This window comes from Equus asinus, chromosome 1, assembly GCF_041296235.1.
Source record: "Equus asinus isolate D_3611 breed Donkey chromosome 1, EquAss-T2T_v2, whole genome shotgun sequence".
In the NCBI taxonomy this organism is placed as follows: domain Eukaryota; kingdom Metazoa; phylum Chordata; class Mammalia; order Perissodactyla; family Equidae; genus Equus; species Equus asinus.
In genome coordinates this window covers 184,374,021-184,401,296 of record NC_091790.1, presented here as the reverse complement: position 1 = coordinate 184,401,296, position 27,276 = coordinate 184,374,021, and the positions used below count along the sequence as shown (strand labels likewise).

The 27,276-nt window shown below is 35.9% G+C and overlaps 1 protein-coding gene across 4 annotated transcripts in view; it reads right to left on the bottom strand.

Moving 5' to 3' along the window:
• KLHDC10 (kelch domain containing 10) overlaps positions 1-27,276 on the bottom strand; it is a 57,190-nt gene that overhangs the window by 7,099 nt on the left and 22,815 nt on the right. For 2 of the 4 annotated variants that reach the window (XM_014854360.3, XM_044750754.2), the window contains exons 2-8: positions 22,768-22,854; positions 7,247-7,468; positions 5,380-5,534; positions 4,068-4,216; positions 2,386-2,470; positions 1,451-1,517; positions 849-896 (exon numbers count right to left, since the gene is read on the bottom strand). In XM_014854360.3, the coding sequence (XP_014709846.2) occupies positions 849-896; positions 1,451-1,517; positions 2,386-2,470; positions 4,068-4,216; positions 5,380-5,534; positions 7,247-7,468; positions 22,768-22,854 (813 nt within the window). The remainder of the gene's footprint in view (positions 1-848; positions 897-1,450; positions 1,518-2,385; positions 2,471-4,067; positions 4,217-5,379; positions 5,535-7,246; positions 7,469-22,767; positions 22,855-27,276) is intronic. The other 2 variants (XM_044750699.2, XM_044750807.2) reach the window with 1 other exon arrangement.

The window sequence follows — 27,276 nt, the reverse complement described above, 5'->3', positions numbered from 1 at the left end:
AAGGTGGTGTATCAAACTATAAAATAAGCTGTAAATTAAAAGACAAGAAGGTTATCCCAGAAAGGAGTCACTTGTCACACTTAGATAAAGTAGCCGCAGCTGCTTTCTGAAGCCATACAATGCCTCTATTGTAATACAGCCAAAGAATGAGCTAAGAGTTCTATTTGGCATGAGACGGAGAACAGAATAAACTTTATAAAATAACACTCTGAAGGAGTCATTACAATTTTAATCCACCAAGGTCTCTCTCTCTTTTTTCCCCTCCAAGGGCAGTCTTTTTTTTTTTTTTTAAAGATTGGCCCTGAGCTAACATCTGTTGCCAATCTTCCTCTTTTTTTTCTTTTTTCTCTCCAAAGCCCCAGCACGTAGTTGTATATCCTAGTTCCAAGTCATTCTAGTTCTTCTATGTGGGATGCCGCCACAGCTTGGCCTGACGAGTGATGTGTAGGTCTGTGCCCAGGATCCAAACTGACAAACCCTGGGCTGCCAAAGCAGAGCGCACAAACTTAACCACTCAGTCATGGGGCTGGCCCCCCACCAAGGTCTCTTGAATGCAAGATTATTAGTATTACCCACCATAACCGTAGACATCAGGTGGTATAATAAAAGCTTATTTATCACTGATTTTCCAGTTCTCTGATAACTAAGGGAACCCAAACACTATATTAGTTTACTTTATGAAAATTGTTAAGAGAGACATAACTTTACGGATTGCCCTTTAAGTTTAAACTACAAGAAATAGACTCTTCCCAAAGGTACACCTCTTTTAAGGAGCTATCATTAAAAAATAAGACATTCTTGGCATTTACAATTACAAAAATGGAAACAATGTTATTTAGAATCCTTACCATTTTTTATTTGAACACAACTGTGACATCTTCGGGCTGCAGGAAAACCTGCCAAACACATAAACACAGAAATTCCATTATTCATAGAAAGATTGAGAATAATGTTGCTATGACATAGTGAAAGACATACTATGAGCAACTCACTTAAAACAATCCCTTTGTTGCATTAAGCAAATACTGACTAGTCCTTCCAATCCTTCCTTATTTCACACTAAAATGAAGCCATCAGAAGTCTCATCATAACAGTAAAATGTTAAGGGGCCAGGGAAATCAAGTGGTGTGGCAGGGGGCAGGGGTTACAAGTGGCTTTCCTAAGCCCCTGTACCCACAAAGTGACAGGTAGATCTTGATTTAAGTGCCTATTTCTTATCCTACCCATATTTCCCTACTTCCACAGAATTCAACAATCCTCATTAAAAGTCTCTGCTCAATTGCTGAGGAAGAACAATAATTGACCTAAGGAGTATAAGTAATTTCTAATACCAGTTCAACAGATATTTTACTTGTCATATAACTCAATAAAATTACTTTTTACCTTCCAAAACAAGTAAAAGTATAAAATACATTTATTAAAGATAAATAAATCAATATTTTAAATTTACCTATTTTTTCATGGGGTTTTGTTGCAATTTCCTCCCATGCATTCGTTTCAAGGTTGTATGCATGGATCTTGGAGAGAGAAAAAAAGAAGATACACACAAAAATAATTTTAGCTAACCTGAAAACTGACTTTTAACAACAGCCTGTATAAACACATATTCTTGGTTGAAAAATCTTCTTTTCCTTTGCTTTTCTCTGAACTTTCCTAATTCTAACATAAGGCAAAACAGTAAATGAAGCAGTTGCAATTAAGCACATATATGATTTCAATTATTAAAAATCACAGGAAAAAATGAAATAAAAAAGTTGGAATTCTGCAACTTCCACATTTTATACAATGAACATGTATCATTTTTATAACAGAAGAAAGCAAGTCTTGGTAAGAAAACATTGGAATGAAGCTTTGACAAAACCTGAAAAAGACCAATAAGGTTCCAAAGCAGACTAGGAGCCCTGTAGCCTAATCTAGATTTCACCTGGGATGTGTGGATTTAGAAATGCCACAGAGATGGATGAATAAAAGCCCTTCAGAGCTCAACTTTCTAAAGTTAGTGACATGTAGCCCTAAACGTGCCTGTTCTTTTTAGATATACAGCATTGATGAGGAGAGGGAAGTGACATTCTGAGAATCCTGGTTCCAATTCTAATTAGTCGCTCCATCCAAGCTACTATATCTTCCTTTTAGTCACTTTCCTCTTCCAGCTTATGCTGGGGATATGAAGTATTTTCAGTGTGTGATAAATGCAGCTGTCAACTAGAAAGCATATCAGGGAGAGAGTTTGGCCTTATACGATAAAGAGCATCTAACACAAAATAGGTGTTGATGAAGAACCTGCTCAAAAATTAAAATATCTACAGTAACAGAATTATTTTGCTTAGTATGACACATGCCTCTCTATATCCTTCTCCTTTTTCTTTTTTTTCCCCCTAAATATACCTTGTTTAAGGAATAAGCTGTCCAGGAAGTACCACCTCCCAAGATGTAAATCCTCTGCCCATCATGTGCAATTTCATGTCTGTATCTGAAAATATACAATGAAATCCGTTTACAATGAAGTGAAAAATGATCTACTTAAAATTTAGTCACAAGGCTTTTTATTGCATCATTTTTTATAATAACATATTATTAGAAATAACCTGCATTCAAAAAAAGTGAATTGGTTAAATAAATTTTAGAATATACATAAAATAGATTAGTATGCAACCAATAAGAATGTAGCCATAGAGGATAGTTAACATATTGAGAACTTCTTTTCATGTCATTAACTGGAAAAAAAAAAACAGTTATCTAAGAGCAGACAGGCTATAATCCCATTAAAAATTTATAGATACACAAATACGCAAAGAAAATGACTGCAAGGATACATCTAAAATGTTGACCCTGCTTATCTCCGCGTTTAAATTTTTTTATTTTCTTCATTTTGCTTATTTGTATTTCTTAGATTTCTATAATCTTTTTATGATAACTTTGTATAAGGGAGGAAATTATTACAGAGTTTTAAAAAGTGATCTGCCTACATTTAATTAGAAACTCTAGACTGTGGACTTTCAAATTAAGATACTTATTTAACAGTTACAAAGATATCAAAAAGATTATGCTACATAGAATTGTGAATATAATGTGAAACACCTACCAGAACTTTTATCCAAGCAGTCTAGCTAGAAGCTGAAACAATTTATATGTCCATAAAATGATTCAAAGAAGGCAACCATGTGAAAATGCTTTGAAAACTTAATCTATTTCCTCCCTTCCCTGAAGGCCCTGGTGCTGATAAAATAAATTACATCAAAATTTTTCCAGTAACAGTCCATCTTCCAAGTCCTCTCATGGTAGTTCTGCTATAATCAGCCTCCTAACGCATTACAATGAAGATAAATTCTTCCTTAGCACCTTTATGCCATTTTGTTTAAGGGCAACAAAGAGATATTAGATCAGCCTAAAGAGAGTGAATAAAAAACTGTTTACTGTCTTTGCTTTTAAACTGGAGGGGGGAAAAAACTCTCTTTAAGTTTTTCAGTGAATTTAATTCTAAGAAGAGACAACTGCTATCAGAAAAGTGAAAGATCTAGAATTGCTCCTAGAAGGCAACTAGAGAGAATCATGTGATCTTTGAGTGTCTGACAGAGCAGTTAAAATGAATGACCCTTCCTCCCTTCCTCCTTCCCTCCCTTCCTTTCGTCCATGATCCACCCATCATCCATCCATCCAATCAACCTTCAATGAGTACCACTATGGGAATGGCACTGTGCCCTGTTCGCCCTGTTCTGGGTATAGAGCTGTGAGCAAATGAGCCAGTGAATTCTAATATGCAAGTTAAGAAGGGAAATCAAACAGTAACTAGGAAGTAATTGTTTTGTCAGGAATATATTTAGTTGCAATTGCTACCATTGGTGTCTTCTTCAAAGTGTTACTGTCATCCTAATGCAGAAAAACTGAAGAGGAAATAACAGGAAAAAACTTCTATAGTCCAGGAGAAAATAAAGAAGACCCTTCTTTAACGCTGAACTGGGATCTAACAGCCAGGCTAACGGATTTTCTTCAAACCATATTACCAATATTCTGAAAAAAGTCAAATCTTAGCAAGAAAGAATAAATATGCTTGGATCCTATAACCTCACCTCTCTTCTGGCAGATCACAAGATAGGTTGTTTGGTTTCAGTTGTGTCCACTCTCTGGTATTGAGATCTAATTTGTGCAGATCTGTGCTGTAAATATAGCCAGTTGTCCCTCCAAAGACATAAAGGGAGCCATTGATGATCGCCATGGCCTGGATAATAAGAAAAGGTGAACAAGATTGACTCATTAACACTTGATTAAAGAATGTAAACTTATTACATATCCCAAAATCAGGTTTTACAAAATTCTCTTGTACTTTTTAACCTTCTAAAATATCAGACCCTTAACGGATTAAAGATTTTAGAGAACCCAGAGATTATTTTTAAAGGTAAAGCTTTGTTCAACTGGAAAGAAGGTTCTACCTAGATAGGCAAGGGGATTAGATGATCCTTAAGGGTCCTAGCGAACCAAAGAATTTACACATCATGGACATGAGCACTTTCATGGAAAGCTGCTTCTCTTTCTAAGCAGTCGGAACAAAAATGTTCTCAGGAAGAAGAAGCAGATATGAAGAGAAATCACCAGAATCCCTTAGTAAAAAGTCTAGAGTTGGCAGTCCTAAAAACTTGACATTTTCCACCAGATTCTCCTTTAATGTAAGTTCAGTTTTTGTGATGGTCATCTCTTAGAGTTTAAATGCCTCCTGTGATGGGACACAGAGTTCTCCAGTATGCGCCTCTACACATAATTCAGAAGCTACTTATCAGTACTCATGCCAGCCATGTGAGAAAGAAGCCAAAGCTTGGTTGTTTTAAGCTTAGCCCATTACTCTCAAAGGGTCTCTGAGATATGGTGAGTTGCTCCCTATCTTTCTGGATATAACTTTTCAAACCTAAGGTTTGAAACACTTTAGAACTAATCTCTACAACATCTGAGTTTAGCTCAGATCCATCTGTATAAAAGTCTCTTACCAAGTGAGGGATCATCTACTCTACTACTTAGGTCAGAAAACTCGTCAAAGAATTATATCACTCTAAAGATGACAGGATACAGACCATACGTAGCCCAATCTCTCATTGGGTGGGAGTGGAGGTGGGGTGGGGTCCTGACATTTAAAGAAACTTCCATACAGGTCTAGATCATGATCCTAAATTATACTAGAAACAAAGAGTGAGGGAATAAAAAGAAAGGAGAAGGCAAGCAACCAGATTTGCAAATTATAATTTCATATCAGAACTGAAAAATCAAATATTAACCACAGTGAATATATTCTTCATTAAAAAAATTGGTAGTGACGTAAATATTCTGACATTGTCCCCAGAACTAGAAAAATCTGAACAAATACAATCACCATGACCGGCCACAGATTGGTACCTGTCCATATATACGACTGGGTTTCTTTCCCCGACAGCTGAGTAAAGCCCATCTCTTATACTTCACGTTACAGACATGGACATCATTGCCGTTGCTTTCACCAAATGGGATGCCCGTACCTCCAAACACTAACAAGTTGTTTCCATGCAGCACAACTGGGGAAAGAGAAGCACAAATTCCATTTATGTACTGGCTACCTGCAATATGTTCCCACATAAACTCAGAATAACTGAGAAACTAAAAAAAATCTGCTTTAATGCTCTCAGAAGATAGCTCAGACCATCGACATCTAACTACTTCAAAGTTCTGCAGAAAAATGTCTAATTCACACCATATGGACTATATCATATAGCTCATTGTTAGGTATGTGACATGTATTCAATAGATATTTGCGGAACTCATGAAATAGTGCGTATGAGAATACTGAATGATATGAACTACAGTACACCACTGCCACTCAAGACAGTTAAAGTATGTAGCATAGCAGAAGAAAATGAAGTATCATCTTTGCCTTAGCAAAGACCCAGTGGAACTCAGGATGAAGGGATAAAAGGATCATTCTGGTTTTGCCAGGGGAATGATCTCTACATTTTATTTTATTTTATTTTTTTGAGGAAGATTAGCCCTGAGCTAACATCTGCTGCCGTTCCTCCTCTTTTTGCTGAGGAAGACTGGCCCGAGCTAACATCCGTGCCCATCTTCCTCTATTTTATATGTGGGACGCCTACCACAGCATGGCTTGCCAAGCTGTGCCATGTCCGTACCTGGGATCCGAACCGGCAAACCCCAGGCCGCTGAATCGGAACGTGTGAACTTAACCGCTGTGCCACTGGGCCAGCCCCTGATCTCTACATTTTAAATTATGGCTTCTGTCATCTTAATCCTCCACCAGATAAAAAGTAACACCAATATCCTGCTGGTAATTTTGGTGTTCTTCTATCTCTTCTGTTCCTGCCATGACACACACACAAACACACACACACACACACAGGCTCGCACAGACTTTCTTGCTCTTTCTAATGGCAAATACTCTCAAAAAGTGCTACTGTATTATTTCAATGGCATTTTTAACCAGTTCTTCAACTGATACAGTGTAAGAGTCAACAGCATGGGTGCTGGAGCCAGCGAGAGCTGGGTTTAAATTCTCATGTGACCTCAGGAAAGTTATTTAATCTCTCTAAATTAATCTTCACAACAACCCTATGAGGCATTATCTGATTATTATTATATTATTATTATATATCATATTATTATTACTATTATTATCTTCTCCATTTGTATAGATAATGAAACAGAAGCGGAGAGTGGTTTAAATAACTTGTTGAGGGTTTCCGAAAAAGAACACTGCCAAGCTAGGATTCAACCCCAGGCAGTCTGGCTCCAGAGCCTGCGCTCTTAGCCATTATCCTGAGGGCCGCTCTAACGCCTCCATTTCCTCATTTGTACAATGGCAATAATGCCAGTACCTGCATCACAGGGATCTTGTAAGGTAAACAGATACCATGTGTAAAGTACTTTGCTCAATAGCTATTATCATCGTTATAAACCCCATTTGTTGCTCTTCTACTACATTTTGCCTAGCATATATATGACACTTTATATTGACCCCTCTGAGATTCCCATCTTACAGGTAAGGAAATTGAGGCTAAAAATCATCTGGCAAATAAATGGTAAATAGCTAGATTCAAATTCAGGACTATCCAGCTCCCAAGTGATTCTGCATCACCATGCTATATTATTACCAGAGTAAAAAGTCTATCTATTAACAGGATTTAATCATATTACAATATTATTATAAATTATTAACAAGGAACATGACCTCTCAGACATTTTGTAAAGTCAAAAGTTCAGAACTGCTTGCACTCACGTGACATAGATGCCAATTCCCGGGGCATGTAGCCATCTGTGCCCATCTGGTGCCATACTCCTGTAGCAAAATGATATCTCCAAAGCTCCCTGAAGAGAGGATAGTCTTCATTATCTGGCCCTCCAGATTCATCATAATCTGGGTTATAACCTCCAAACACATATAGATTGGTATTATCTGCCACACAACGATGTCCACTTCGTGCTGGTGGAGGTCTGTGGCCTAGGAGAGAAGAGGACAGTTTTCCACAGATGGCCCAGCAGATTAAAAGCACAAACAAAATTTGGTAACAATCATTTTAGCTTTAAAAGGGGATCAGGGAAGATTTATAACAGGGATGTATTTTTTATTTGCTTAGGTTATCTTATACATTCACACACACTACTTAAGATTTTAAGGAGCTAGTCTCCATTTCTATTTCCTATGATTACTTTCAGATTTTGATAACTGTAAAAAAGATTTTTTCCAAGGGAGGGAAAACAGCACTATAAACTCAAGAAAATGGCTTGAAATTTTCAAGAAAAGGAGGAGGTGGGGTTTGATAATCTGAAAGCTAACAGGACAAATTTTTTTATTTCCTCAGAGGAGAAAAAAACGAACACAGGCCAACTAAATTAAACCAAAATATTAGAGAACTACATAAATATAATCACAAATGTGAATGAGTCACGTATAAATAAAAATACACACACACAAAACCTATGATTTTTCCACAATATATAATTACACACTTAAAAAGAAAACTGGCTTTCAAAGAGTTATAGCAAAATTTAGAATTTAAATACCACTCCAGACATTATGGCAGTTAAGAAAGAATATCCTTACATTTATCTCAAAGAGCATCTTCCATCCTATTAAGAGCTTTACTAAGAAAAGCTATTTCTACAGTTTCTATTTGAAAGCTTTCTGAAGTTTAAATTACATCAACTAGTTCACTAAAAACTACTTAAAGGTTATTTTAGAGTAAAAAAAACTAAAACTTTATATTATTTCTATTATCCTTACAATTTTCTATACCAGCCTACACAAACCCTTACATAGCTACAGAACCAAAGATGCTTAAACATATATTCTATGGAATAAGAAGCTACTATAGTTGTCTGTTCCCCTAATGACTTATCTACTTTCATATACTAGGAATAGATACTAGTATAACATTAATTAATATTTAGGACAATGTTGGACACTTAATAAACATCTGTTATATAAATAAACATTACCAACCTAACATAGGTCTTATATATATATATATTTCTTAAAATAAAAATCCTACTTCCTAGGGTAGGCTTTTAAACAAGAACTGAAAAGAAACTGCATAGATCTAGAGAAACTAAAAAACAAACAAACCACAAATCACTGAATTACTCAAGTACATCCTATTAGTCCTGTTTGAGTCTTTGATGGTTTCTTACTGCTCATGTACGAAGTCCTCAACCAGCAATTTAGAGCCGTTCGGGACATAGCCTTGTCCTGATCTCTCCCACTGCTGTCTATTGAAATTTGTCTCTCTGGTTGGAAAGCCCAGTCCTCCCTTAGACTTTGGCCCAGGCTAGCTGCCTTCCAGTGACAGCTGTGGAAATACCTCCAAGTCCAGCCCATACAGCTCCTTTTCATCAATACAACCCTACGGCCCTTACAGTTCAGTACCATACTACTCAAATTTAGGATATACATGTATAATTAATAAAATTATTACACCATAACTATGTAAATACATGAATAAATATAATGTTAGGCAAACTATAATCAGTTAGAAAATTTATTCATGAGCTGTGATTTAGCTCAAGTGAAGAACTCAATTTCTTTCTAGGAAGCTTGAAACAGAAAGTGTGGTATGGAAGAAAGAGAGGGGCTCCTACAAACCTAGATTTGAATCCAGGTTCTTTCTAACCGCTACCTTGAGCATGTCACTGACCCTCACTAAGTCTCAGCTTCCTCACCTGTATAAGGCGGTATTATTCTTGTACCTCACAGATTTATTATACTTGTTATTATGTTAAAATCTGTTTATTGGTTTATATATGTATCTTCCGAGGCAGCCGTGAGCTGAGGGTAGAGAAATGCATTTGCTTTCACCTTTCTATATCCAAGCCTAAGACACACAGAAAACATTGAACAAATTTACAAATTTAATTTTTCTCTACTCATTTCGTTGTTTGTTGTTCTTCCCAAATAGGTTATAAAGTCTTCAAGGGCAAAGACCATGTGGAACATCGTCCTGTATCACCCACAACAGCTAAAACAGTTGGAAATATCTAACAGATACTAGACATTTCATTGACTTGAACCTCAGGTCAAAGTAAACAGTGACAGGGACGATCAAAACAGTGTACAGCTCTTAGTGGACTTTGATATTATTGTGCTTAAGAGAGACAGGATTTCGGGGACAGGGGTCGGATTATGCAACGGTCTTCTCCTCAAAACACAGATGCTTCTAAGAATTAGCAAGACAAATTTAAAGAAAAAACATAATAGAGTTGCTATGGTCAAAAGATGGGGACTCTTAAGAATTTCTATAATGTAATTTGCTTTAATATCTGGAGCCAACAGATAATTTTTAAAACCGCTTTTTGGAAAATAAGAAAAGACAGACAGTATATTCTAGGATTTTCTCTAAATGCTGTACAGCAGAGAAGGCATTCCATTATAAATTTATTGCCAACTATTTTTGTGACAAATATAACTCACATGGATTAAAGGTTGAGGAGTCAGTGAAAAGGTGGTTTTATATTTATCCACTCATTCATTCATTAAACCAAAAATATTACTGGACACCTGCTATGCACCAGGAACCATGCCAGGTGCTGGGGCTACAATAAGACCATCACTGTTTCTGTCTTCCAGAGCCTATACTCTAGTCCTGCACTGTCTAATGCAGTAGCCACTAGCCACACACGACTACTGAGCACTTGAAATGAAGCTGGTCCAAACTGAGATATGCTTTCAATTTAAAATACTCACTGGATTTCAAGGACTTAGTACTCGAAAACAAATGCAAAATTACTAATTTTTATATTGAATATATGTTGACATGATATTTTTGACATATTGGGTTAAACAGAAATGTTAAAAGTAACGTCACCTGTCTTTTACTTTTTAAATGTGGCTACTAGAAAATTTTAAATTTTTCAGCTCATATAATATTTCTATCAAACAGCACTGGTCTAGCTCACTTGATGGCTTCTGCAAATAATTTCATTATCTATGCAAATTAAACTGCTGGGTAAAGACCATCTGATCTATGTTTGATAAATATTAAACATTCTGTCAAGGAGTCTTCATAGCTAGGCGTAAAGAGGTAACTTTTCTTTCTTTTTACAGTAGCTACAGATTTCTTTATACATATTTATAGCCCAAGAGTGACTAACATATTAGAAAGTCAAATTTTATTTTTAATAAATCATAGGACTTTGTCAGAGCTAATGCCAAGGACATTCAGCATTACTTTTCATTATGTGAGATATAGTATAGGCTCACGAACCTTGACCAAAATGAAATTGGGCTTTAGATTCTTAAAGTAGTTCTCTGAACCTCCCCCTAAATTCTCCATGTGCAAATCCCACTTTCCTAAAAATCACTTGCTATTAATAAAATCAGGTTACCTGATTCAGGAACTCCCACTAGAAAATGGAGAAATCAAAAATTAAAACTGAACTTGTATGCAGAGGTGAACTCTTAATATCCAGAAGGGAACATCCAGCTAAAGGGGCGAATATCTGTGATGTGAGCCATCTTCTCGTCCATGTGCTCACTGCCTCACAAATACTCACTCTTTACCCCAGGGAGTAAGCAGGAGCTTACCAGAACCAGGGAAATGGGCTTTAGTTTCTAGCCCAAAGAAAAAAGCAGCTAGCTGTCTGAGATAAGGTGACAGATGATTAGGTTGCTGTCAATGTTTTCACTATTACAAATAATATTGTAACAAAGCTTCCTTTACATATATGCATATGCAAGTGTCTGAGTACTTCTAGAAACAGAATTTCTGGGTCAAAGGAATATACACTTAAAATTTTTATAGATGCAATATTGTTAGAGAGCCATATTGCTCTCCAAAAAGACTAATTTATACCCACAGCAATGGGGCATGGAAGTGCCTATTTCTTCATGCCCTCTTCAACCTTTTCCATTTGTGCCAATCTGATGGATGCAAATTGGTGTCAGGTTAATTTGCATTTCCCTGAGTTTTACGAGTTCACATGTTTATTAGCTCATTTGTATTTCTCCTTTGGGGAATTGCCTGATCATATCCCTTGCCCACTTTTCTATCTATTGGGTTGTCTTCTCACAGATTTGTAGAAATTATTTATTATTTTTCTTTCTTCCAGCCTGCTATTTGTCTTTTAATTTTGTTTATGATATCTTTTAACATATGGAATTTTTTTGTGTAATTGAATCTTTCAATCTTTTAAGTCCCTTTGCAAAAAAAAAAAGCTGCCTTTGCTTTACATCTTAACTGTGCATTATAAAATTATAAAAATATTCTTATTTATTTCTAGTAATTTTATAGTTCTGATTTTTATATTCAGAACCTGAATACATCCAAAACGTATTTTTTGTGCATTGTTTGAAACAGGGCTCTAATTTTTCCCCCAAAATGGAGAGGCCATTGTCCCCAAACCACTTGTGGAAAGCCATCCTTTCTACACCGAATTAAAATGTCACCTTTATCATATACTAAATTGATATGTTCTAGAGTAGAATTAGGAAAATCTCAATATCCAGGTCTAATCACCTTGGATACAAAATCTATTGCTCTTTAAGAATGCACACAAGTAATATAAAGCAACATCACAGAATATTAGATACATAAGCTCGCAAATAAAGTAGCACCTAACACATTGCTTAACAAGTCTATTACATACAAGGTGTAGCTACCTCTATATGTGCTATCAAACATTTGTGGTGAGGCCATTTTTTTTTATTAAGATTATGATAGTTTACAACCTTGTGAAATTTCACTTGTACATCATTGTTAGCCATGTTGTAGGTACACCACTTCACCTTTTGTGCCCTCCCCCGACCCCCCCTTTCCCCTGGTAACCACTGATCAGTTTATCTTTGTCTATATGTTAACTTCCACCTATGAGTGGAGTCATACAGAGTTCGTCTTTCTCTGTCTGGCTTATTTCACTTAACATAATACCCTCAAGGTCCATCCATGTTGTTGTGAATGGGACAATTTTGTCCTTTTTTATGGCTGAGTAGTATTCCAGTGTGTGTGTGTGTGTGTGTGTGTGTGTGTGTGTGTGTGTGTGTGTGTGTGTGTGTGTGTGTGTGTGTGTGTGTGTACACCATATCTTCTTTATCCAATCATCAGTTGCTGGGCACTTGGGTTGGCTCCATGTCTCGGCTATTATAAATAATGCTGTGATGAACATAGGGGTGCATAGGACTTTTAGAATTGCTGATTTTAGGTTCTTAGGATAGATACCCAGTAGTGGGATGGCTGGGTCATAAGGTATTTCTATTTTTAACTTTTTGAGAAATCTCCATACTGTTTTCCATAGTGGCTGCACCAGTTTGCATTCCCACCAACAGTGTATGAGGGTTCCTTTTTCTCCACTACCTCTCCAACATTTGTCACTCTTGGTTTTGGATATTTTTGCCATCTAACAGGTGTAAGGTGATATCTTAGTGTAGTTTTGATTTGCATTTCCCTGATGATTAGTGATGATGAGCATCTTTTTCATGTGTCTATTGGCCATCCTTGTATCGTCTTTGAAGAAATGTCTGTTCATGTCCCCTGTCCATTTTTTGATCGGGTTGAGTTTTTGTTGTTGAGCTGTGTGAGTTCTTTATATACTATGGACATTAACCCTTTGTTGGATAAATAACTGGTAAATATTTTTTTCCCAATTAGTGGGCTGTTTTTTTGTTTCAATCCTGTTTTCCCTTGCCTTGAAGAAGCTCTTTAGTCTGATGAAGTCCCATTTGTTTATTCTTTCTATTGTTTCCCTCATCTGAGGAGTTATGGTGTCTGAAAAGATTCTTTTGAAACTGATGTCAGAGTGTACTGCCTATATTCTCTTCTAGAAGACTTATTGTTTCAGGCCTAATCTTTAGTTCTTTGATCCACTTTGAGTTTATTTTTCGCTGAGGCCATTTTTAAAAAACATAAAAACTTTTATTGTTAAAAGTATTAACTAGGTATAAATATCAAATAGACTAAAGGATAAATTCAGTTTAATTTAACTGGTCACTTCCTTCCAAATATAAAGCCCACTATTACCTCTACCTGAGAAGACAGGTCTTCTGCTGTACACCTGGAAGCCTGGACAGGAAAGCCGAAGAAGACTGAGCCAGCTGGCTCTCGCCCTCACCAGCAGGTAGACCTTTTTACTACTCCCAGAGTCCAAGCTACTCAGGCAAAAGCAATCCGTTCACATCAGTACGCAATCTTACTTCTTGGTTATATAAGTGTCTCCTACCGCAGGGATCCCATACCCTGTACGAGATGCATATGTAAAGATTTGGCTTCTTAGGACAGAATAATCTTAGGGCCTAAGATAGCAACAATAAAAGAAACTAGCTTTGGCAGACTGGTGTTACCATGAGTTAGTTCCAAGTGCTGAGCAAAGTATACTTGAGATAGCTGCCACACTCTACCTAGTTATATATCATCATGGGCTTCTGGGATATGTTCAGTTCCACTGTCTATTTATCGATTCCTATACCATTACCACTGTTTAATTATGATAGCTTTGAAGTATCTATCAACATCTAGTAGGACAAATTTCCCTTTGTGTTATTCTTTTTCAAAAACTTCTTAGCTATTTTTCTCCATCTACTCTTGCAATGACTTTTAGAATCAGTTTGTTAAAATCTATAAAAAATCCCCTGGGCAGACACCATCTTATCCAGGCAATCAAAGTTAATATCACCAGTAATTGGACAAAACATTATGTGCAATGAGATGATCAAAATATTACTTTAGTGGTATTCCTGCCAAAAATGCATAAGCTGAATGTAATCATGAAAAAAACATGAGATAAACTCAAAGTAAGGGACATTTTACAATACAACCAGTCTGTACTATTAAAAAATATCAATGTCAAGGCTAAAGATACATGAGAACTGAATGCAACACATGATCCCGGATTTTCTTTTACTATAAAACACATTATTAATTGGCAAAATCTGAAATAAAGTCCACAAATTAGATACTAGTGTTAATTTTATCCATTATTTATAGCGTTAATTTCCTGATTTTGGTACTTGGTCTGCAGTTATATAAGAGAATATCTTTGTTTTTCAGGAACAGACACTAAAGTATTTAGGGGCAAAGGGCATCATGTCTGCAGCTTACTCTCAAATGGTTCAAATAGAAAAACACTATGTATATGCATACGTATGTATTATGTATAGAGAGGGAAGAAAGGGGAGAGGAGAGGAGAGAAAAGAGAAGGAGCAGAATAAAGTAAATGTGATCAAATGTTAACATTTGGGGAATCTGGGCGAAGGATACAGAAAATTTTTTTCACCGTTCTAGTAACTTCTCTGTAAGTCTGAAATTCTGTCAAGATAAAAATTAAATTTTAAAAAAGTCCCTTGAGGATTTTATTTGTGATAACCCATGAAGGAACATAATCTCTAACCATTTTCCTCATCTTTTCTGATATTTATCACTATGGTTTCACTGTTTTCTTGTTGTTTTTTATTTCTGAGTACATTATAATTTTCCATACAATTGTGAATAGACAGCTCTTTTATTTTCTAAGTGCTTGTTAATATACAGAAAAGTAATTTATCTTTCCAAGTTTAAACTTTATCCAATTTTCTGAATTCTATTATTAGTTATTAATTATCTTGAATTTTACAGTAGACAATCATATCATGTTAGTGATAACTTTCAGCTCTTTCTTTCCAATATATGTACCTTTTATTTTTTTCCTCTTCTTCTATTGTATTGGCTAAAACCTCTAGAACATGGTTGAATAGAGATGGTAACAAGTATTTTTGCTTTATTTTTTACTTTAATGAGGATACTGGTAATGTTTCACCATTACATAAGATATTTGATATTGGTGTCTTGTAGATAATCTATCAATAAATTTTCTCTTATTCTTGGATGTCTATGAATATTTTTCTTTACCAGGAATGGCTATGGTTTTTTAAAATAAAATTTTGATTGAAATGCAACATATAGAAAAGTACACAAGAGTGTAGCTTGATGCATTTTAACAAAATGAACACACTGAGTATCAGATTTTATTAAACTGCTTTTTTTGACATCAAGAAAATCACACTTGTTCCTTTAACTTGTTAAAGTAGTAAACTAAATACATTCCACAGATAAACTCAATTTGATCTTGATTTCTTTTTTTATTAGATTTATCCTTGTCATCTTATATATTGTTTTATTTACTATTCCTTCCTATTTTCTTTTTCTACTTTTCTGATTTTACTGAAATAATCAAGCTTTCTGTTTTTCTTTCCTTTTTTCCTAGGAAGATTTACATTCTATCACCTCTAATATACTTTTTTAAACCCCCCAAAATCACTTTTCTAACAATATTAAGAATAAACCACATCTGGAAAGAAACTTGGCTATTAATGGTGGTTACCTCTGGAAAGGGGAATTAAGGTAACGAGTGAAGATGTGAAGACCTTTGCTTTTTCAGTTTGAACTCTTTTATTGTGAAATAAACACACGTATAGGAACATACATAACTATAAATGTATAGCTTAACAATGATCAAAAAGGTAAAACGTAATCATCATCCAAGCAAAAAAAATAGAGTATTGCCAGCACCCAGATGCCCCCTTACCTGCCCCTTCTGATCACAACCTCCTCCATCCCACCTCCTTCACTTCTAGAGGAAACCTATTTCCTGATTTTTATGGCAATCATAAAACTTGCTTTCTTTTAACAGCTTTATTAAAGTATACATTCCTAAACAATACTGTTTATTTTGGCCTAGTTTTAAAGTATCTGTGTATAGAATGACATAGTATGTATTCTTCCTGTGCTCCTTCACTCACAATTATGTTTCTGAGATTCATCCGCTTTGCTGGGGGGTAGAGGTGGTCTGCTCATTTCCATTGCCAAATAGTATTTCTTTGTATGAATATATACTACAATTTATCCAGTCTATGTTGTGAGAATGGACATTTGGTTTGTTTCAAATTAGTGGCTCGTAATGCTGTTATAAACATTTTGTACATGTTTTCAGGTGCACAGAGGCCTATAGTAGTTGGCTATAAATCTAGAAATGGAACTTGAGTCATAATGTATGGAAATCTTTACCTTTACTAGATAAGGCCAAACTGTTTACAAAATACTTGGTATTGGTATTGTCAGTCTTTTTAATTTAGCAATTCCTGTGGGTTTGTAGGCCTATCTCATTGAGGTTTTAACGTGCATTTCTCTCATCACTAGCAAGGTTGAGCACCTTGTCATGTTTATTGGCCAATTAGACTTTTCCTTTGAGAAAAATCAAGCCGTTAATACATTCTTCTACTGAGATGTCTTTTTCTTACTGATGTGTACAAATGTGTTATACATGCTTGATAAGGACCTTCACTTTTCACCCTGTGTATATCCAGATTATTTGACTTTTTTTTTTAAAGATTGGCACTTGAGCTAAGATCTGTTGCCAATATTCTATTCTTTTCTTCTTCTTCTTCCTCCTCCTCCTCTCTCCCCCCTCCCCTCTCCCCCTCCCCTTCCCCTTCTTCTTCTCCTCCTCCTCCTGCTGCTCCTCATCCTCCCCAAATCCCCCCAGTACATAGTTGTATATTGTAGTTGTGGGTCCTTCTAGTTGTGGCATGTGGGATGCCGCCTCAGCATGGCCTGATGAGCGGTGCCATGTCCGCACCCAGGATCTGAACCGGCAAAACCCTGGGCCGCTGAAGCAGAACGCACAAACTTAACCACTTGGCTAAGGGGCCGGCCCCTATTTGAATTTTAATTAACACATATTATACCTGTAAATTCTAAAACAAAAAATTATATGATCTTTAGCAAAGTTTTACTTCTCCCTATCCCCAATTTGTTTAAATGTTAGTTACAGAATGCTATATACATACATACACACATACATACACACATATATATATTTATATTATTATTTTATATTTTTATAAATCTTTTCTTAAGAGTTATACTGGGCTTCACAGTCCCTTTATTTAGATGCAACTCTAAGTTGTAGTGGTGTCTCTGCACACTACTGCTTCTTATATCCAAATCTTCCTCTTTTTTGGATTCATTTTTCATCTTACTGGGAGTATCTCTTCATACTATTTTCTCAAAAAGGGTGTGTGTCATAAACTCTCAGGTTTCTTATTGATTTTGACCCCCACTTAAACATCAGTGAGGCTGGGTACAGTTCTGTGTTCAAGATAATTTTCCCTCAGAACACCGAGGCACTTATCTTCTAACAAATCATTTACCAGTAGGACATCCAACACCAGTCTGATTCTTAGTCTTGAGTCTTTCTATGTGACCTGTTTTCTACCTCTGGAATCATAAGTGGTTCAGTAATGTAGAGAGAGATGCTTTTTGTCTGTTTTTGCATTTTTCCTGCTTGTTCCTTGGTGGACCCTTTATACTTGAAAACAAAGTTTTTAGTCAGCATACGGAAATATTCTTTATTTTCTCCCTTCCACTGTCTGATCTTTCCTTCTGTAACTCTATAAAATGGATTCTGGATCACTTAGATCTTTCCTCAAAGCATGAATTTTCCTCATGTATTTTCTCTTTTGGCGTCTTGATTTATGGTCTGTATATTTCCTCTACCTTATATTCATAAAAATTGGTTTAAGCCTATTATTTAACCCTCCAACTTCATTTTTATTTCGGCAATCAAGTCTTCAATATTGAACTAAGTAATTCTTTAATCATTCCTTTTTCTCCACAGGAGTTAGTTTGTAATTTATGGATCCAGTTCACTCTTGACTATGAGGAAACCTGTGATCAGAACTTCCTAAAGTTCCACTCTGCTTCCTCATTATCTCCACCATGGCCGGGTGTTTGATTTGTTCATCTTAGTTATATGCCTTCAAGTCTAGTTTCCCTCAAATATGTAGTGAGCTGATCACCTATTCATACTAATAAATGAAGGACTACATTGGTTAGTAATTGTAAGAGGCATGGATTTCTTCAACAGTTGTATTAGTCTGTCTCCAAACCTCCAAATGTGGGTCTCTGCAGCTAAGTGGTACACTGACAGACAGGTTTCCCTTTAGAAGTGGAGAAAAGGAGAGCAGTTTTGCCTTACTATTGCCAAATAAGGAAGTCTGCATTTTGATAGTAATGTCCTTTAATGTACATCAATCCTTGATGGAGCTCCCTTTCTTTTCTTGTCCCCATTCCACCCTCCTCACCCAATCTATTGCAGAGGTCCATTAGCTAAAGCTCTGCTTTGTGCTTGCACTCTCTCCAATCCCAGCCTATTACAGCACTGCCTGCTCAACCCTCCCCAAAGCAAATCCCCTACTTTGCTTGAAGAGCTGTTCTCATAGCCTTATCCTGGGAACTAATGCCACTGTCAGAGCTCTGTATATGAAGGGAGGGAGAGAAGGAGTAGGGGAAATAACTGTTTTGTAGGTAGTCCCTTAATTATTTGCCCTGCTGTTCCATCTTTCCTCAGCCTGCTCCCTCCTCCTACACTTGCTAACTCTAGGGTTAGAGTTTCAGGAAAGAGGCCCATCTAAGAATTCTCTGACTTCCAGCATGCAGCAGGAGCATCTATTTGGGGTTGCATTTTATTCTGTTCTGGTTTCTCAATCAGTATAATTCCAACTACTTTCTATTATCCTGAAATCCCTCAGATTTTCTGGTAGTATTATAAAATAACAAGAATGATAGCAGTTAACATTAATTCAACATTAGCTAAATGTAAAAATTCTAAGTGCTTTGCATATATTCTCTCTCTTGATCCTCACAATAACCCTAAGAGGTAGGTACTAGTATCATCATCCTAATTTTACAGATGAGGAAATTGAGGCAAAAAAAAAGGAACTTGCTCAAAGTCACACAGTTGGTAAATGGCAGAGCCTGGATTCAGACATAGGTAATCTGGCTTCAAAGTCTCCCTTTTCTGTTTTGTAAAACAATTATGATTTATTCTTTTGCTTATGTCTGTTTTGTCTTTTTCAATGATATCTGAGAAGTATGGGAGGGTAAATGGGGGTGTTTGGTTCATCATTTTATAATGGAAACCCACTGTCTTCCTTACACCAGTATTGTTTTTATACTGCACTTTTAATTGGTAGAAATATCTTTTAGAAAAGATGCAAGATCTAGTGAAGGAATCTAGTGATGAAAACGAGCCCTTGGAAACTGTGTTCAATCTCAGAATCAAGAAAAGTAATGTATAGGATTCCTAGAATGAGAAGCCTGAAAGTGGCAATTTCAAAAGTATAGCTAAGTTTTTAAAAAAATCTAAGGAAACACTAAACAGCATTTTCACGTTCTCAGCAACTCATTAATTTATTATAACCACCACCAGAGAGAAGTTGAGAATGTCCTAAAATTTCAGTCCCATCCTATTACCTGACGGTGGCCTGTTTAATAATTCAATTCAACTCAAATACATATATCTACTACACGCACTACGCTACAAACCGGAGGTAAAGAAATGAAAGGCACTGTCCCACTGTCCCTGCCCTTACGGAGCTTACAGTCTATGGGAGAAACAGATAAGTAAACAAACAACTATAATTCGGTGAGATAAGTGCTATGAGACAGGCACGTACACAGAGGGTGCCATCAGAACAGACACACAGGCCTTCCAAGGACACTTCCCTGGAATAACCCTTAGACTGAGTGTTCAAGGATATCCTATTATTGGTTTGGGGAGGTTAAACTGAATTTATCATTCTTTCTCTCAAATCTGCCCCTCTATCCACCTATCTAACACTGGTAATGAGCACAATGGTCCACAAAGAAAGCTTGAACTTTTCTTGACTTTTCCTTCTTCCCCTTCAATTAGTCGTCAAGTCTCATCTAATTCCACTTGCTTATATTTCAAATCAATTCCCTACTCTCTATTCCTACTACAATTACCTTAGTTGCAGCCTCCATCATTTCTTACCTTGGTAACTGTAATAACCTCATAACTGGTCTTTGAATTAAATCTCTTTACCAGTTAAAAAAACAAACTGATGCTGAAAACTCCCTTTGGGTGGTGCCCCACTTGATCTGGGCCCTCTTTAGCTTCTTCTCTCCACACTCTTTCCCACTATGTTGAACTCCCTACAGTTTTCTAAAAGACCACGCTCTATCTTGCCTAATTGCCTTTACTTGAGCTGCTTGGTTTCCATGGTTTGAGATGTTCCAACCCTCTCTTGCTAACACCTACTCAACCAAGCACATCCCTTCTGAAAAGTCATCCTGATGACCACTCCTCTTTCTCCATCCTCCCCACAAGCGGGTCAGGTACCTCTCCTGTGTGGTCCCACACCACACCACCTCATTGGGACACTTACCACAAAGAATTACACTCAAATTATTCTGTATTTGTCTCTTTACCTGATTCTCTACTACCTAGATCACTGAGCTAGCACAGTGCTGTTACATGGGAGGCAATCAAGAAGTACTGAGAGAGTGAAAGAATGAACGAACGAACGAAGATAGTTAAGTCTGTGAAAGCTAATGAGATAACCAAAGGAGATAATGGAGAGAAGGACAGAACATTGGAGCAATACCCACCTTTAGTGGGTAAGAAGAAAGAAGCTAGTGAAGGAAACAGAATGAACAATCAAAGAGGTAGGAAGAAAACATCTAGGGTTATACAGTGAAGTAACCCAAAAGAAGAGAAAAATTTAAGAAGATACAGGTGGTCAACAGCATCAAACACTACAAACAAGTCAAAAAAGGTGAGAACTAAGACAAGACCACTGATTGAGAGGCGGTTACTGGTGGTCTCGATACTGCTAATGCTGAGTTTACTCCTACCTCACTCTTCACGGCACTCAGAGACGATATTACTCAGCCACTGAGGCAATTTAGGGCTTACACAATAACCAAAGGTATGAAACTTACCTGTCCTAATCTCTTTTTTCCATGATTAAAAAATCGAAAAACAGAATATACAAAAGAAAATAAAATCCCACTATCCAGATATAATTGTCACTATTTCCTTTGTTTGTTTTAATGTTTATATTTGTACAAAATTGATATTATATTGAATTCTATATCCTAATTAATTTCTTAATTATACTTAAGTTTAGTCAGCCCAAGTTAGCTTTCTCATTGTAAATCAATAAATTAGCATTCTAATTTATAAAAAGAAAAAAAGGTTATAGACTTAAATGTGCCTGCTTGGCCATGTGTGCACAATGGTTTTTCTGTCACATAACTCTAAAATTACCTCTTAATCTGTATCAATAAAATTATTTATGTTAAAAGATAGCACACCACCCTAAGTATCTTATCTTGACAGATTTGGGCTGGATTTTATTCTTCTCATGCTCTGGAGCTTGGCTGCTAAAAATAGGTTAGGCACTAAATATAGAAACATCTATAGCAGCTGCAGGATTTTTTCCTAGTTGATTTTTTTAATAATCTCTTCAGTCAAAATTAAATACACCGGCTTATAAATAATTTAATAAGTGTAAATTACACCATTAAGCATGCTTATCTGATAATTTGTTATATCTAGAAAAATAGCGTGAACCAGGGTTTTCAACACTCTTCTGAGATTTTCTTTTTTCAATATGGACTATGTTTTAGTGGAAAAAATAAAAAATAGAAGGAATGCAATATTTCTAAAAGTAAGAATTACTAGGTCAAAGGATGTGAACATTTTTAAGGCTTTTGATACACACTACCAAACTGAATCCAGAAAGGCTTGTGTTAAATTTATGCTTCCTTCAACATATGAGCTTCATTTCCCTATACTCTTGCCAACACTGGGTATTCTTAGTCTTTGCCCCCCTAATAGGTGAAAATAATATCTTATTATTTAATTATAATGTTTATAACAACAGTGGAAAATAAATATTTGTTCATATTTACTGATTTTTCTTTTTTATGAATGAATTGGCTATTCATGTTCTTTTACCTATTTTTCTAGTGGGCATTCACTTTTAAACTATTGATTTATAACAGCTCTTTATATATTCATGATATTAATCATTTGTTACAAACATTTCCTCCTTTTATCTTTTCATTTATGGTTTTTGACATGAGATGTTTTCAATTTTATAGTCATATAAATTAATCTTTATTTCTTCTTTGAAATTATATTTACAAAATTCTTCCCACATTCATGTTTTATAAATTATTCAAAGTTCTTCCTAATATGGTTACAGTGGAATAATACTGACAGTAGTGAGATGATTTATTTCTACCATCTAGTACACATTAAGTGATTCTGACTCCCTAAAACTTATAATCACAATTCCAGTAGTGGTCAGTACGAAACACAAGTTTAAAAACTAAGTTCTAGACCTTTCTTACTCCAATTTTAGCTGTTTAGATAATTTTTAAAAGCCAGAGTTTTGAGTTTAGAAAATTCATTCAAAGTTCCCTTTAACCCATATGAAACACAGATCTCTTGCTAGTTATCACCCACCTCTCAAAAACCTGTTAGGGATCCTTATGATGGGACAGGACTGAATGAAGCGCCTCCTAACTGGGTCCCATCGTATTTTCTTCTTACCTGTTACCACAATTATCAGCAATAAGTCAGACACATACAACACATGGCAAATAATACATAGTTACTGTAGTTAAAAAGACAGAAAAACAGGAAACAAAACAATACTTGAATACAGAAAGAAGTGATGTAAAGTAGCATTTAACCCTGTTTTGAAGGTCAAAACAAAATTAAATTAATATATAAGCAGTGATGAAGGTTTTCAACTCATCCCCAAAAGAATCCAGACAATTATGTACACCATTTTCCAAAAATGCATTCAATAATCACCAATGCCATCTTGTGGCAAAAATTCACCAGGAGTTTTACAAACAGATTAAAAACTATGACATTTTTAAAAGTCAGTGAGTGTCAAAAAAGGACTAAAATTAATTTGGCATAATGTAGGCTCCTGTTCTCTTCCAGGTTTGGTATTCTTTTATCAGTTATATGGTTAAGAGGATAAAGCAATGGGCACCATTCTTTAAATATGAAAATAAGCTGATCTTGGTATAATTAAAATTTTATGGTAGCAGCCAAATAAAACAAACATTTAATATCTTAGCACCTCCACTGGGGGGAGGGAGAAAGGCGGGGAGGAAATTCATCTACCTTCCCAGGAAGCAAATCAGCTCCACATTAATCCAAATTAAAACTTTTCTTACAAAATAGAAGAAAAATGCAAAGCATTATAGAACTGTTAAATGGGATAGTTTTGTCTCTTCCCAAAGTTTTGATAGCTCCCAAAGACAGCAATTAATATTTGTACATAGTTTAAAGTTTACAAAGAGCGTCCACACATTTTACCTCGTTTGATCCTCACAGCAATCCTGTGTGGATCCCACAGTCATTTCATTAAGCCCCTGCTACGCCCTGAGACCCAGGCCAGACTCTAGGGTAGTGAGGGGAGGATGCGACTCCACCCTCAGGAGCTCACGGTCTTGTGAGGAAGGGCAGATGTCTAAACAAATAATTACATTACAGGGAAGTAACTGTTATAACAGGGCCTATAAAAACACTTTGAGGAAGATATTACCATCTTAATTTTACAAGCAAGGAAGCTAAAGGAAAATTAAGTGACTTATTGCCAGAGCCAGGATTCAAGCCCAGGCCATTTGACTCTAAAACCTGCCTTCTTTCCTCTACATCACACTTACTCTGTCTCAAAATCCTTAGAAAGCATACAGTTTTTGGTTTTGGCAATTGGAAATATATTTCGATGCTCATCAGCAAGGTCTGGTTTGTTTACATAGAGATACGCAAATTATGTGTAATGAAATGACATTATCTGCACATAAGTACTTAACATTGTGAAGACAACAGACTCATGGGCAACGGGAAAAATTATCTTGTAAAGGGGTTTATCTTTTAATCCTCTAAGTCTTTTAAATCACTAGTTTCCAAATGTTAGTCTATGCTAGGCTAAGGTGAAGCCTCATCAGTCCAACACAAAATGAGAAAAATATGGACAAGGCAGTGAGTTTTTTAAAAAGGTAAGATGTTCCATTTAAAGGCCTGTCCTTTTTTCAGAGATTAGAAACTTTTTGTTATTAAGTATTCTTTATTTAATGAGATGAAGGTGATAGGAAATGATAGTTGGTTTTGTTTTTTATTATTCTTGCTTGGAAAAATAGAAAATTTGCAAGTCTATGTGTATCCCTCAAATATATATATATTTAAATTTAAGGTTTATGACATCCAAAAGTCTGGAGAACCACAGCTTTAAATCAATACAATATTGTTCATGACTCGTTAAGTGCAACATGGTAAACCACACTGTCAAAGGATACATAAAATGTATAAGAAACTTCCCTTGCCCTCAAGAAGCTTACGTTCTACTTAGGGAGACAAGACAGACACATAAAACAATTAGATAGCAATACAAGACAGAATATAACAAGTGATTAGCTTAAAATGACATTTTTATGTATCAAAAGCATTAAATTGTACATACCCTTTGACCCAGTTATTCCACTTCTAGGAATTTATTCCTAAAGAAACAATCATATACGCATGGAAAGATGTATGGACAAAGATCCTCACTATGATATTCTTTAATTTGGCAAAAAATTAGAAACACTTTTAATGTCCAATGATAGGTAGATTAAGTATGCTAAATAAACATACTTAAATACATTCATATTCTACGCACCACTAAAAAGTACATACAGTCATGTGTCGCTTAACGACGGGGATATATTGTGAGAAATACATTGTTAGGCAATTTCGTCATTGTGTGAACATCACAGAGAGTACTGAAGGGGAACAAAATTTGCCACCCCAAAATGTGTCTCTTTAACATGAGGATTATTTTAGGCCAATTTTTTTTTTTAAACTTTTTTTTTTTTTTTTAAAGATTTTATTTTTTCCTTTTTCTCCCCAAAGCCCCCTGGTACATAGTTGTGTATTCTTCATTGTGGGTTCTTCTAGTTGTGGCATGTGGGGCGCTGCCTCAGCGTGGTCTGACGAGCAGTGCCATGTCCACGCCCAGGATTCAAACCAACGAAACACTGGGCCGCCTGCAGCGGAGCGCGCGAACTTAACCACTCGGCCACGGGGCCAGCCCCTTTAGGCCAATTATTTTTAAAAGACAAAGTTTTTCTGCTACCTCCCCCTTAACTGCCTAAAAGAACTCAGACCAAAAAACCTGTCTCAGGAAACAAGCTACCACCTTAGCATCACATGAACTAGGTGGTTGACAGGGAGGCACCTGGAAAAGCCTGTGTGTTGGGCTCCCCTCTGTGTTCTTCTGTTTCTGCGTGGCCAAACACTTGTTTTCCAAACATTTTCTCCTTTTCACCTACCTGTGAGCTGCCTTCCTTCCCTTTGAAGTCCCTGACTCTCCTCACTCCCAACATCTTCTTTTGTCTTTAGCTGAGCATGGTATTTAAGGTGAGGGCTTCAGCCATTTTGGTGAGTTACTCAGTTTTTCTGGGTTTCTCCCATGTATACATGTTATTAAATTTTTGTTTGTTTTTCTTGTTAATCTGTGTCTTGTCAATTTAATTCTTAGACCAGCCAGAAGAACCTCGAAGGGTAGAGGAAAATTTCTTCCTCCCCTATACTACTTGCACAAAACTAGATGGTACAGCTTACTACACACCTAGGTTATTTGATACTAATCTCTATGGGACCATCATCGCATATGTGGTCCGTCATTGACCGAAACGTCATTATGCGGTGCATGACTGTACAAGAATATTTACTAATGTGAGAAAACATTCACAGTATATTGCAAATAGAAAATGCAAGGCAAAAATAGTACTAGAGTATGAGACCACATTAATTTAAAAAAGTATATATATTCATGAAAAATACAAGAAAGATATACATCAAATTTTAATTGTGGTTATCTTTGGGTGGTTATCATGATTGATTTTTGTTTTTTTCTCCTTAGTGCTGGTCTTTATTTTCCAAGCTTTCCCATTAAGTATGCATTACTTTTGGACTGGAAGAAAAACAATACCATATTACTTTAATTTCTTCTAAAGTTATAAAAACAATACTGTAAAGAAACATACCAAAGTGTCAACAGTGGTTATGATTGGGGTTCAGTGTTATTACCCCTTTTATTTTATCCAAAAATTCCAAGACATATATTATTTTATTATGGAAAAATATACAACAAATTTAGAATAACACTGAGGGAATAACATTGAAAATTATTGAATCAAAGTTGTAATCAAAAATCCTTTTTGATGTCTTCTCAGAGCTCTGTCAAACATCTTCAGCCTGTTTCTCTCTCAGCAACCGACATAAGTCTGTCATCCGCACAGGCTAATGTTGACTCTATGGAGGTTATTCATGCAAGATCAGCACTGACTTCAGAACCCATGTTTTCTTTCTTCACCCAAAGAGCCGGAAAAAAAGAGAAACCAGCAACATAGCAAATATATGTCTTTCCAATTTCATGTAAATATATTTTTGGTCTAAAGTTTTGTTCACTGAAGCATAATTTTTATACATTTGAACTGCCAATCTTCACGGGATTGCTTCTACTCTCCAAAACAAAAACAAAAAACAATCTTTTCAACTATTTCCTCAATATTTTATTTTTTGCTGGCTTTCAAAATTTTTTCTCCTTTTTATTAATTTCACTATAAATATGACATAGCCATTGACTGAATCAAGATGATTGACTGAGCAGACTGCAAGCAAGCTCCCCTTCTCCTAATGCCCCACAAATAACACAAAAGCCATTTTTCAAAAATCCATAATCAAAACACCACAAGAAATGTCCTTAGTGGACTAAAACTATGAGGAATCACTGAAAGATGAAAAGCTGATAGAATCAGCTTAAAGAAAGAAATCACAGTCCTATAGGCCCAGAGTAGAGGGCTATTGCACATGGTTAGAGCAGCCCTCAGAGGAAACTAAGCATTATAGAATAATGATATTCTGTAATGATCAAGCATTATGGAATAGAGGGATTTGCTCTCAGATGGG